The sequence below is a fragment of the Squalius cephalus genome, assembly GCF_949319135.1.
Source record: "Squalius cephalus genome assembly, chromosome: 18".
Lineage (NCBI taxonomy): Eukaryota > Metazoa > Chordata > Actinopteri > Cypriniformes > Leuciscidae > Squalius > Squalius cephalus.
The window spans coordinates 18,671,282-18,684,677 of record NC_137139.1 but is presented as its reverse complement, the minus strand read 5'-3'; the positions used below and the strand labels follow the sequence as shown (position 1 = coordinate 18,684,677).

General features: G+C 37.7%; 1 protein-coding gene across 5 annotated transcripts in view; it reads left to right on the top strand.

Moving 5' to 3' along the window:
• Nucleotides 1-13,354, top strand: part of atp2b3b (ATPase plasma membrane Ca2+ transporting 3b) — a 63,132-nt gene extending 49,778 nt beyond the window's left edge. For 2 of the 5 annotated variants that reach the window (XM_079849042.1, XM_079849043.1), the window contains 2 exons: nt 2,319-2,472; nt 11,121-13,354. In XM_079849042.1, the coding sequence (XP_079705168.1) occupies nt 2,319-2,472; nt 11,121-11,146 (180 nt within the window). In that variant the 3' untranslated portion in view covers nt 11,147-13,354. The remainder of the gene's footprint in view (nt 1-2,318; nt 2,473-11,120) is intronic. The other 3 variants (XM_079849041.1, XM_079849040.1, XM_079849044.1) reach the window with 2 other exon arrangements.
• The last annotated feature ends 42 nt before the right edge of the window (nt 13,355-13,396 follow it).

Below are 13,396 nucleotides of genomic sequence, written 5' to 3'. Positions count from 1 at the left end.
TTCTCAGGATTCTTTGATGAATCAGTTCAAAAGAACAGCATTTATTTGAAATACAAATCTTTTGTTACATTATAAATGTCTGTACTGTCACTTTCGATCAATTGAATGTGTCCTCGCTGAATAAAAGTAATTTATTCTTGCTGAATTTGAGACTTACGCATCAAGGCTTGTATTATTATAATAAATGTGTCCACCTTAGTTACAATACTTTGGAGACTTTTTTATTTATTTTTTATTTTACCTTTATTTTACCAGGAAGTCTCTTTTAACTGGAAACTTTCGTGAGAATAGTAGATTAGAAATACTTATTGTTACTTGAACTTGGTCATGTGTCTAGTATATTTGTGCATATTGCCTTTTATATTTTGCTCATTTCAAAGGCTCTGCTGAAAATTTGATCTGTTATCTATAATTAACCAAATGTTTATTATACTCTCTTGTTTCTCTGTCCATTCCTTTTCACTATCTCTTTCTCTACAATTTTCAACCTTCACGGAACCTCAGCTCACAGGGTTATTGTTGTTGTTGTTTTTTTGCTAATTACTGAAGTAGTTTGATTAGAGGCCAATGCTGAATGAATTTCCTTGAGTGGAACTGTACTAATGCTAATCGTAGTTCTCAGTCCATGACTTTTGTTGAAGGATCTATTGTGGTGGACTTTCTTTGACATTTTTTCCCTGAGCAGAACTACGCTAGTAGGCACATAAATGACAATGAAGTTTATCTAATGTATAGAGTAAGTGGGCCGTGATGCCCGTTGTTTTATGGCACTGTAACTTCAGAAAGAGATTTAATGCTCTCAAAGCACATGCACATGCTAGCACAAACACTTATATGCTCAGTCCAATCTAGCACTCACTCTTTTTGGCCATGTTCTTGCTAATATTTACCATCAGTGAGCAGACTTGATGGGATGGTAGTGCATTATAAAGATATTTCTTTAAAATTTGGAGTGCCCGGTATAGATTGCTGAAGTGCTTGTAAAGCTTCTTACAAGGTTTCCATCGATTCCCTCACTGCTCGACACTGAGTAGGCAAAACACGACATACATTATAGTGGCTGGCCTCATATCATCAGTCAGCCTAATCTAATCACGGCTTTCATCCAGCATGGCTCCACTGAGAAGAGCACCTCCATTTCTCAGTGTTGTGTTTTTGACACAGGGTATTTGCAGATTAATTATCAATGAGGTCTTACGCAAGATGATTGCAAATTCTTACGGCATTTCCCATTTTGGTTTGACCTGGTTCAACTCGCATGTAAAATTGATTCAGTGAGTTTTAGAAAAGTGAAACATTTCGGGTGGTGTCTGGTGTGGTTGCCGGAGATATCCATTTGTTGTAAGCTTTTATTGCAAAATGATATTTTGAGAACTTATCTTGTGTCTATTTGATCACTTAAAGGAGCCATTTAGAAACAAAACAATACCGCAATGACATCCGTTCTCAATATTTGTGGAGGGGAAAAGGTAACATAATCCTAAAAATTAACTGACAAATTAAGTGTGTGTGTTTGCAAACCATTTACTTATTCTTGAGTGAAGGTCATATTAAAGATTTATTTTATTTTATGGGAAATTATTGAATCGTGTGAAAGTGGTCTTAATGTGACAGTTCTTGGTGGTCAGCGAAAAGATGTTTTAGTGGCAGAGCATCAAAAGATCATAAAGACTTGTAATATATGCATAATCTTAATAAGACCAAGACTGTGTTCTAAGAAATTAATTTGGGTCAATTTTGATTCCATCTTGATCCTGGTTGCAGGTCTTAAAAGGGATAGTTCACCTAAAAATGAAAACTTTTACTCATCATTTACTCATCCTCATGTTGTTCCATGTGTGACTTTCTTTCTTCTGTAGAACACAAATAGAGACATTTTGAGGAATAGTTATGTTAGTTCATAGTGACCATATCTTTGCAGCCTAAAAAAAGGACAAAAACACCATAAAAGCAGCATAACAGTGGTCCATACAACTCAATTCAGAGTAGCCATTCAACAGCTTTGTGTGAGGAACAGCCTGGAAAAAAAAATCAATTTTTATGTTCCATAGCAAAATAAATAACCTCATATGGGTTTGAATGACTGAGGAAGTAAATAATGACAGAATTGTCATTTTTGGGTGAACTATCCCTTAATGTAAAAGATGTACCTCTTAGTACACAATGCCAACTTAGCTTTCTAACTCCTACCGGTTGTATAATCACAAGCATATTTTCTTCTCGCTCTGCTCCCTCCTTCCTCTTTCTCTCTCTCTCTCTCTCTCTCTCTTTCTTACTGTGAAGTGTGTATATGATGTGGTTCTCTCTCTCTCCTGCAGATGGAGGTAGTGAGTACGTTCAAGAGAAGTGGTTCGTTTCAGGGTGCAGTGAGACGTCGATCCTCAGTGCTCAGCCAGCTCCATGACGTAACCAATATTTCTACCCCCACTCATGTAGTTCTCTCCACTGCCAATGCAAGCGCCGCTCCCGGGAGTGAGTTCCCTGCTTTCCCTACCTGTGTCAGACACACTTTAAACACTCACAAAACATGATCTCTCACAAACACACTCACACATGCACCAGGCATTCCTTCTCACACACACAGCAGCACATGCAACACCCCACCGTGTGTGCCGTGGAAATTCTGTTCTGTATTTGAAACCTTCTCTGTAGTCGTCTCTCTGTGATTGAGTGGCTCTTTGCAAGATAGCCTGTCTGGCTTTGACTGATTCTCTATGGGCCGCCGTTTGTGTCTCCTTCCCGAGTCCCTCCTCTCCTTCTCTCGATCTCTGTGTGCTGTCTTGCTGTGTCGGGCCTTTTCTCTTGCTGTTGGGTTCCTCTTTGTTGTCTGAAGGTGTTGGTTTTGTTTTCAAATCCCTGTTTCTCGATAAGCCGTTCTCTGTCTTCTCTCTGTCTAAAACTAAACCGATACTCTACAACAGAATGTCGAATTTTTTTTTTCTTTGACTCGAATTTGTTTCTTTTTTTAAAGCTGAAGTGGTTGTTGTTGTTGTTTTGAGCAAATGGGATTGCAAAAATAGTAAGTGATCAAATTTCATGAGCATAAACCATCGGTTGGACAAACACATAGTCTTTGCGATTGGTTGAGACAATATTTTAACTGCATCACAGAGATCTATAGATGATTAACGTAAATTAAATAATTGCATTATTGCATGTAATACTTAAATTAAATAATTTCATTTATAATAAATCTCTGGACATTGATTAATGCTCCGGTGTTGAACCTGTCCAAACATCCACAGAGAGAATACAGAGAGCACATGGCATTCATTTATTTTCCGAGAGGCTTCTGTTGTCAAGCGTGGTTTGCTAAAAAGATGAGGTTTTACAGTAAGCAGAGGTAGTCAATGTGCTGCACTGCTATGGCTTTTGAGCCTACACAGGGGTAAACCTTCGAGTATAAGCCCTATAAGGTTCTTCTCCCTCTGACATTTCTCTCTGTCTCTCTCTCTCTCTCTCTTCCATTCTCTTTCCCTCTATTACTTTTTTCCAGATAATGCATCTTGTATTTTCCATCATGAGACTGTGTGAAAGCTTCCTCTAATGTGTCTGTGCTTCTGACTGCATCTCCCTTCCACAGATCCTCAAAATCGTTTTCTCTGTCCCATGATTCACACGGTTCATGGCTCAATTCTATTTTTACCTATCTCCTGTTCTCTCCTCTGTAGGCATCTTCTAAACTCTTCTAAACTAACAAACAGTCTTTCATTTTTCTATCAAAGTAGTACATTACCATATGTCTAGATATCTTTCTTTAAAGGAATCAAAACAAGGGTTTAAAACAAGTTCAGCTCTATTGATAGCATCTGTGTCATGCTGTTGAAAATAATATCAACAAAGCGGAAATTACAGATGCTGTCAATTGAGTGATAGTCAAGTCAAAAATGTCAATTTTGTCCTAAAAATACATTTACTCATCCTCACGTCGTTCCAAACCTGTATGGCTTTCTTTCATATGTGGAACACAAAATAATATGTTTTGAAGAATGTTCACACTGCTCTTCCATACAGTGAGAGTTTCTTTAAAAGCATTATAATAGTAATTAAACTGAAAATCTTGAGAAAAAAAGTCCTTATATTAAATGGAAAAAAGGAGTTTGGGCTTGGACAGCTTTGTGTTCAACGAAAGAAATAAAATCATACAGGTTTGGAACGGCATGAGGGTGAATAAATGATGATGAAATTATAATTGAATTTGAGTGAACCGATTTTTAACTTATTTTGAACCCAAAATACTTATTTAATAAACTCTAGTAGTTATTTTATTACTATTTTAAGAACTTATAGGTATACAGTATGTTTTCTTTTTCTGGAATTAGTGGACTAACTGATTCTTTATCAATACTAGATTTTTTTCCCCAGCTATTTCTCCATCTTTGTGGTATTTTTTTATTTCAGGCAAGAAATGTTACCATATATCATTGCGGTTGACTGCTCTGTGTCGTGCTTCATGTGTATCTGTACATTTGTCATCACATTTTTTCACTCTCTGTGTGTGTGTACTGTGCTTATGTGGGTGACATGTGCCACTCTACTCACTTTTCAGCTCTATACATCTCTTAATCCTTGTTCTCACGCTAATTTTCTTTGACTTTGACTGAGATTTGTGAACCAAACATTAACTTTTTTCTTTAAACATCATTCTGTCAACCTCATTTTAGAAATAAGACTACAAAAACATTTAATTGATGTTAGTGTGTGATATCCTTTATGATGTATATGTTAATACATCATAAGTAAATATCGTTCAAAATTATTTCAATCCAGGGATGTAGCTCTTCAGAGAAGAAAACACTTTATTAGGTCAATCATTCATCACAGCTCTCCAAAAACATGCGTTCCCCTCCCCCCTTCTCACAGCTGTCTCACCCACACACAGATGTTTGTTTAAAAATTGTTGACAGATCTACGGATCAAGTTTGTTTTCATTTTAGGTTTTGTAAGATGGGTTTACATTGTAACCCAGAGGTCCAGAAGAGGCGCAGTGCTGCCACTGATAGATTCATGTTTATCTCACTCATTTGCTCAAGCATTTGCCTTGTACGGTAATGGTTTACTGCCTAAAACAGATGCTCACTATCAGTAAGAGTCAGTTTATCAAAGTGGGAAGATCCAAGTGACGTTAATTTATTAAAGTTTTCCTAGCTTTGATTACTACCATCTGATAAAAAATAATCATATTCATAGTCTCTGTCACTGTGTGAATTCTGCCATCAGATTATACAGAGCATTTTAAGCAGTGCATAATAATGCATAAAGATCACTCTAGTTAAATTATTCAAGATGACAATATGTGAGATTAAGCATTAGTCATATTAGGAAAAAAGAATATAAATACAAAATACACATATTGCTATAATAAAAAATTACTCAGCGTTTGGAGTTTAGAAAAGTTGCTTTGTGAGGAAAAGTGTAGAAACATTCAAGTTCAGTTTTGAGTTGAATTGCATTAATATAAAATACAACAGAACAGTATTCATAGTATGATTTGTATTTCTCTAAATGGACTCATTTCTAAATATAAATGTTGTCAAATTTAAGACAGCAGTTAGACAAAATGATAATTTTTGTCCAGTTTCATTATTTACCATTTATCAAGAGTGAAAATAGATTGCTCTTTAACGTGTCACAATCTTTATGCATAAACCTCTCTGAATGTATTTTTACAAATTCAACATGAAGTCATCATTTCATCACTGCTTTGTTAACTACTTCCTCTCCTTTCCTGCATCTTGTCACTTTGTCTGCTTCAAGTCTTTCTATGTAGCTCTATTTTCATTTCAGACATCTTTGGGAAATATTTGTTGAGTAAAGAAGTTTTTTTTAATGATAAAGTTTTTCCATCAAGCTTTTTTTTTTCTTTGAAGGACACCGTGGGGGAGACAGTGGATAGTAATCTGACATGCTAACATCCAGAGCAAAGAAAAAAAAGACTCAATCAGTTTTAAACAAACGCACATTTCCCAAAAGTGGGCGATATACTCGAACGTTTACCTGTATCCATGCAAAAAAACAGAGAGAAAGTAACTCAAAGAACAAAAATGAAAACAAACAATTTCTCAATTCAGATTTGCATGACTTTTTCTCAACAAACAGGCTCTTTGGAAAAACAGATAAGCACTAAACCAAATGCTTGACCGTCCCTTCCTGTTTGTTTGTTTGTTTGTTTTGTCTCTTGTAAATTCTTTCTTGGTCATTTTAGCTTCTTTTCCTTTGCTGGGTGAGTGTTGAAATGGGGGTTGGGATGGGCTGCACCGGCCTGTGGCCACAGCAAAGGATTGCACTCTCAAATCTCCTTCCTTCTGAATATATATACACACGAGAGACGCGTGTGTATATGTGCTCCAGCTGCTTTTGATTTACTCTTACAGCATGAGCCTGACTGCTTACCCCATCATGCATTCAAGTTTTTGAGTTTGACCTCGACTTTCATTGTTTCTGTCCCTGTAACACGACAACGAGACAGCTGCACTGGAATGAGCATTTTGCTTTCTGATTGGTTCCTGTCCTCCTCCTCCTCCTTTTCTCTGCGTATAGACCGAGGCAGATCTCATCAACGCTCTTCAGCTACTCTTCTCTGTGTCTGTCATCTGCACTCAACTGCTCTGCTGCATGCCAAAAGATGCTCGCACTCTCAATCTCTCTCACTGAATGTGCTTTTTCACACCTCTCTAACCATCCACTACTGAATGTGTCATCTGAACACTAATCCAGAATAGTAGCCCTTACCGAGATAGCAAGCGAAATTCAATTTCAGGCCTATGACACTGTACAAAGGTGTTATCCATTTGTGCTGATAAGGTGACTTTTGCAGAAACCAGAGATGCTGGGACCTTGTTTATTGTGCCTGCTCTGTTCTTGTCAATGTGATAGTGCTTGTTAAGGTCTTCTGTCACACCAGTTGGTGTCATGTAATCAATGGCTCAGTGCCAGGAAGTGACTAGTCTCAGATAAGTCATCATCATCCATCTAGATGATGTCTCTTGAAATTTTATAACTTATCCTCTGGCAGTCAGTGTAATCTGAACCTGTGAAGCAATTTATCATATACATAAGCCTACTAGAGCGACCTTATATCTGTAGATCATCCGTGTGTGGGTGTTTCTTCAACTATGGGCACTTTTATGTCAGGTTTAAAAATAATAATAATAATTATATATATATACACACACATATATATATATATATATATATATATATATATATATATATATATATATATATATATATATATAATTGATTCCTTCATAAAAATATATATATTTTTAAAACTATAACCTAAACAAGGAGTGGAATAATCATAGTAAATTTCAATATTTATTGTGTCAACATTCATTTTAGATTTTTATACATCTGTCCCTCAGAATTTTTAACACTAATAATGTTTTGTTTTTTTGTGCAAAATTGCAAAGAGACAACAATGTCAGTAAAGACACTGTTTGAGATTGTAATTTGATCAGAATATTATTATTGTGCATTATTTCTAATTTCTTGTTATCGAAAAAATGTATTAAAAAAACTTCCAATAAATGTTTTTTTTCCACAGAATGTTATTTAAAACAAAACATAACTCATAAATGTGCTGGAAATATTAATGCCTCTCAAAAAAAAAAGAATGTATTATTTATGGATGTTTTAAGGGAGTTTATTTCCTAAAAATGCTCATGATTGAAGAAACACCCATATGTTTTAAATATCATATTATTATTATTATTATTATAATGTAAATCATGACAGTATAATACAAACTGGAATAAAACTCAGTTTGCTGATCAGGAAGACAGATAAAGCCATAGATAAGATTACAGATCATTCGATATTTAATACATCTCAGCTACAATATATCTTCACAGCTTTTTCACTCATTGGCATTGACATCATTGGCTGATGGCCTCATTACGCATGTTGTCTCCATGGCTTCTGTCATGACATCACGATCACATTACTAAAGTGGCATTGCCTCATTGTCATTGTTAATGCTGCTAGTACCAATGAGGAGGAAGTCAAAGAGTACCGCATAGTGCATCACTGTGTGTGTCCTACCTCCATCCCACCAGCCGGACCCCCAGTTATGCATCTGTCTAGTCATCACATCCCCTTTGCTTAGCACTTTGTGGCAGATCCTTATGCATTGTTTTTTCCATTGGCTGTGTGTCTATGTGTGTATCAATACATCCTCCTTTCTGTCTTTCTTTCATCATCACTACTTAAGTTTTCAATACTAATAGGTTGATATACACACATAGCATATGTTTTGAATTGACTATCTGTACTTTGTGCTTTCATTCATCTGTTTGTTTGAGGCCTGGTCTGTTTTCTGTGAGTTTATGAGAATGTCCATCACCTTTATTTTTGAGTGATAACTGTGAACTGACAGCTTGGGTTCATTTCCTGTGTCTTATATTTGGTTTTATTTTGTTTGTCATCTGTCTTTCTTTGAGAAACTCTTAAGATCGGGTTGCACAACTTAAAGCCTTAGTTTATAGGTATTAGAATCTAAATCAGAAATGTGCATTGTGTAATTTCTGCAGTATAAATGCCTAAAACAGAATTGCAATCTGTTTGTTTGAGTGGTGTATCATTGGCTCAACCTATGGCATGAGATGTGGTCAGGGACATCATGCACTGGTAGATGGCAAAAGGGGAAAAAACATGTTGTTGATGAATGAATTCAATGGGTTAAGTGTTTTGTTTAGTGTGCAAGGGGCAATCAACGTAAAAAATCCTGACCTAATAAGGAATATCATACAATCAAGATTGCTAATATTCAGACCAGACCAGCAGAGAACAGCATGATTGCAAGTATGGTATTTATTTCATTCAACAATTCAATAAATAAGAATTTAAAATTAAGATTTTAGACCAAATTTTACCAGTTATGTTGCCTATTTTTGCTCCACCAACAGAAATAGTTCCACACAAGCAGCAGGATTAACCATTGTGTCTCAAGCAACAATCCTGAATGAATCCGTGTGTTTGTTTAAATTGTTTGAATGAATGATTCAATTACTCACAAAGACAGGTCACTGAAAAATTAACTGAAAGAGTCACTGAAAAATCGCCACCACAACCAGCCAAAGTACACTTCAGTTTTTACTTGTACACTAGGATATGCGTAGCATAGTACACACTTACTGTACGCGCGCGGCAGGATTTTTTGCACATGCTTTGTATATTCAGCTCACACACGAGCCTTGAATTTTTTACATTAATTAGTTTGTTCCCTAGAAACGGAGGAGATGGAACAACAAAAAACTACATAAGACTTCAACAACAGACACCTGCATTGATGAGCGCTTTTGTGAGGGGTATTTAAAGATACGAGCAACTCTAGTTTAAACGAAGACATTTTTATCGTTAATAGCTTTTTGAGAGAAATAACGCAGACACAAACAAGGAAGAAATCCTCTAGTGCGGATGTGTCGAGCACCTGTCTTTGTGCACACTATCAAATGAAGTATACTTTGAAAGGCATTTGCATCAAAACTAAAGTATATTGTGGGCTTAAGCATTTGCGTAAAAACCGCAGTATATGTTGGACTTTAACGTTCAAGTCAAAACTGAAGCATACTTAGTGGCTTGACACACTGACAGTCTGTCTGGTATGCACTAGTCTTACGTAATCAGACTGACGGCAGAAGGTCTGGACTTCATAGCAGCTTTCATTGGCCAAGGACTGCCCAAGAGGCAGCCTGACTGACATGCAAAGTAGCCAATGACAGTTTGTTTTGTTCAGCATCATGTTTAGGGGAGTGAAAATGTTACGTCAATGTCCCTACAATTACAGACCAGAGTGCAACCAATAAATCATTAATCCAAGAACATTGTGCAAATTTACTGCAACAATGGCGCAGCAGTCTCCAAAAATGTTAAAAATTCAGCGTTTAGTTGATCCTGATAAGCGCTCATTGTCACAGTTGTAAACTATGGCTTTTTTCTTCCATGAGGTTTGGCGTCACGGCGGCTTTGATTCCAGATGGCCGTTAAAGGTGCAGTAAGCGATTTCTGAAAAACGCTGTTGAAAGTGGATCAGACCGAGCACCACAACACACTTGTAGACAATCAGCAGTAGGGGGCGTATACACTCATGATGGGGGAGGAGAGAGAGAGTGAGCAAGAGGAAGATTTGAAGAAAGACTGTAGAAAGAGAGATGGCTGAGAGACATTACAAAAGAGAAAAGGTCAGAGGAATATCACTGGAAAAAGAAGAGTTATGATCAGGCAAGAGCTTTAGGACCCACGTTTCCAGCGCTGGAGAGACCTAAGCAGGAATACCTGAAACCGGACGCCAATGTTGCGTTGTTTCTGCTCCATACGTGAGTAACATTGGTTTTGCTATGTTTCACAGAACCAAGATATGCTGTTGTTGTAATATTAGCTATAGTAACAGGACATTTTTGAGTGTCATTGTTTGTCTGGAACTGGTGTGCTGCTGGCAACTAACATTGAACTCTTGCTTGTATATACTCTTGTGTGCTGTATGTTCATTTTTTGTTCTTGTCGTTTGTTCGTCGTCTATGCTTTATTTTTCACAAAGCATTATTTGGCTTCCACTCTTGCATTGCGTGTTTGTGCATTTTGGTTGCGGAGGATCAAATATCAACAGTGTTTCTCAGAAGTTGCTAACTGCACCTTTAAAATCGCCACATGTGCGTTTTCCGGAAATCCTGAAGAATGCGACCAATCAGATAATGACTTTGAAACTCCAGTGTGTCTTATTTTGTGCCATATCTATCAGACGTTCAGCCAATGGTTACGCGCAAACACAGGCACAGAGTGATACAAACAGTGAAAGTCCCAGTGATGTCCCAATTATTTGCAATTCTGTTTGTTCCCACTAGAAATTGCACATTGTACCTTTAAGTACTAAAATAAAATCATTACTGTAGCTACCTAAAACAAATGACACAAATTTTGCAGCAACCTGATCTTGAGCTGTCTGTGCATTGTAAGGCATGTTCAGAACAGGTTCTACAGTGTTTCAGGTCTTTTCTATCACACATGTACTGAGAGATTTCTTTGCTCCCACCCTCCTCTGTCTCAACCCTCTCTCTGTCTTCACTTCTCCCACTCTGTTGTCTCTCTCTCTGCACCTCGTCTCCTCTGTTCCCGTGTAGATGCGGGTGGTGAAAGCGTTCCGTAGCTCCCTTTACGACGGAATAGAGAAACCTGCGTCCAGGAATTCCATCCACAACTTCATGGCGCACCCCGAGTTTCTCATCAATGACTACATCCACAACATCCCGCTGATCGACGACACAGACATTGACGACGAATCGGAGTGGTCGAGGCACAACCAACAATTGCATCCGGCCTTTCGAAAGCCCCCTCCTCCTCCGGTCCAGCCTCCGCAGCGTTCCCATCCGCCACCCCGTCCCTACCGCCAGTACAGCCTCCCCACCACACCTAACCGCAACAACAACGCCATTGAGAGCAGCGTCTACCACCTGAACCTCCCCACAGGCCCTGATGGGCACTGGACACCCCCATCTCGACAGCTGTACCCCCTCCTTGCTCTGGAGACCTCTCTATAACTGACCGCTCTCCAGACCCTAAAAACTCTGAGGATGCAGACTTGTGCGGGTCATGCTGGTTGGGGAGGCTCCTACGTACACTTTATAGGTGGTTGACCCCCAACACTAAGACAGGGTCATCCCATTACAACCATCCGCCCACTACCACCATCCACCAAAAGCACTATCAATCCTCATGTCTCAACAACAACCCCACAGACAACTCTCCTCTCACCGTGTGGAGAGGAGGCAAGTCTGCTGCGTATCTGTGGTTCCTTTGGACGGACCTAAGAAGGTGAGGAATCCAGACTGATGGATTTTAGTGGTTCTTTAGTGCTGGTGACTATTGACTTCTCGGAATGCAAAGGAATATGTTCCCTACGGGTGGAGTAGGGGTCCATTCACTTTACTTTTTATCGGTGTTACTAAACTCAATATTATTATTATTATTATAATGTTTGACTTCTTACTATCGCCAACGTCATCATGAGTGCTCGGATTATCATTGCGATATCACAGAATATGACTTTTATTACTCTGGATAAGCTTTAAAACATTTTTATTTATTTATTTATTGTGATCACCAACATTTATTTTTCATTTTCACTTTGTCTATTTCTCTCTCTCTATGTGTCTGTGTGTGTTGTGTCTGTCCTATAAGCATAAAAAAGCAAGAAAAAAGAAGTACTAACAAAGCAAAGATAATATTAATTTGAAGCTTAGACTAATTCAATTATAATGCGTCTGCTGATGACAAAAAGAAGACATGTCGCCGCACCATTTTAGCGATCATTGTTTTACAGCATTTTATGTCAAAAAAAAAAAATCTGTTATTTGAGGGCAATTTGTAGCTTTACTCTAAGTGAGAGTAAGCTTCTTCTTCTTCTTTTTTAAACAAACATCATGCTCTTGATATTTTAAACATTTACACAATATGTTCATGTTTAAAATATGCTACAGGGTAGAGGATTTGGGCAATCCCATCACAGTGATATAATGGACGTGGGTGGGATTTTGTTGGTTTTCCATCTCAGCAATGGCAATCAACCTTATGACAAAATGGCCTTGTTAATATGTCTTACCTTGTTCAAAGTAGCTGAAATTTAAGGATTTAAGGATTTCTGTGGGTTTGCCCAGACTCAACATTTAATGGTGTCTTCGATTTTCCTTTTTTTTCTCACATTTAAAGCCATTAAAATCCATTTTGTGCAGTTGACACCAACAAATGCATCAACCCTTTAAACATGTTCAAATAATTATATTCATTCAGTACATGCATACCTGCTGGCCCTTTAAATACATTCGCACTCACACTTGCTTTCCTCATTTGTGTGAAATATTTATCAGATTGTGTATATATCTGCAGACTGTGGTCACCAGGGTAGGGGAATCCATCTTATACTGCCACACCATAGTTGAAAAAATTATCAAAGATACTAAAACAATGGACAATCCGTGAGGGTATCATTACTTTTGCACAATATTGAGGTTCACTGAGCAAACGTTCAGTAGACTTTGATAGACACACCATCCTGCTATTGGTGCATATGTTAGCATTTCAGAACAACATCTTTGCACTGAACAATAATAATAATCCCTATTATATACATTAAGACATTCATGATGATAGAACGTTTGATTCTGTTACATTCCGTTGACGTTCCACTGATCAGTCGTACCACCCGGGGTTACCTCCTTTTACACCCCATTATCGTCTGGAATGGTACAGTTACAACATAATACAATCATTTTGGGGAATGAGACCGGCACTTATGCAACAGACTGCCCTGCCCACAGCTCTGTGAAATACGCTTCATTACATGTACATATGGATCTCGAAAAAAAAAACCTTTATCTGTATAGAATACTTTTCTAGATTG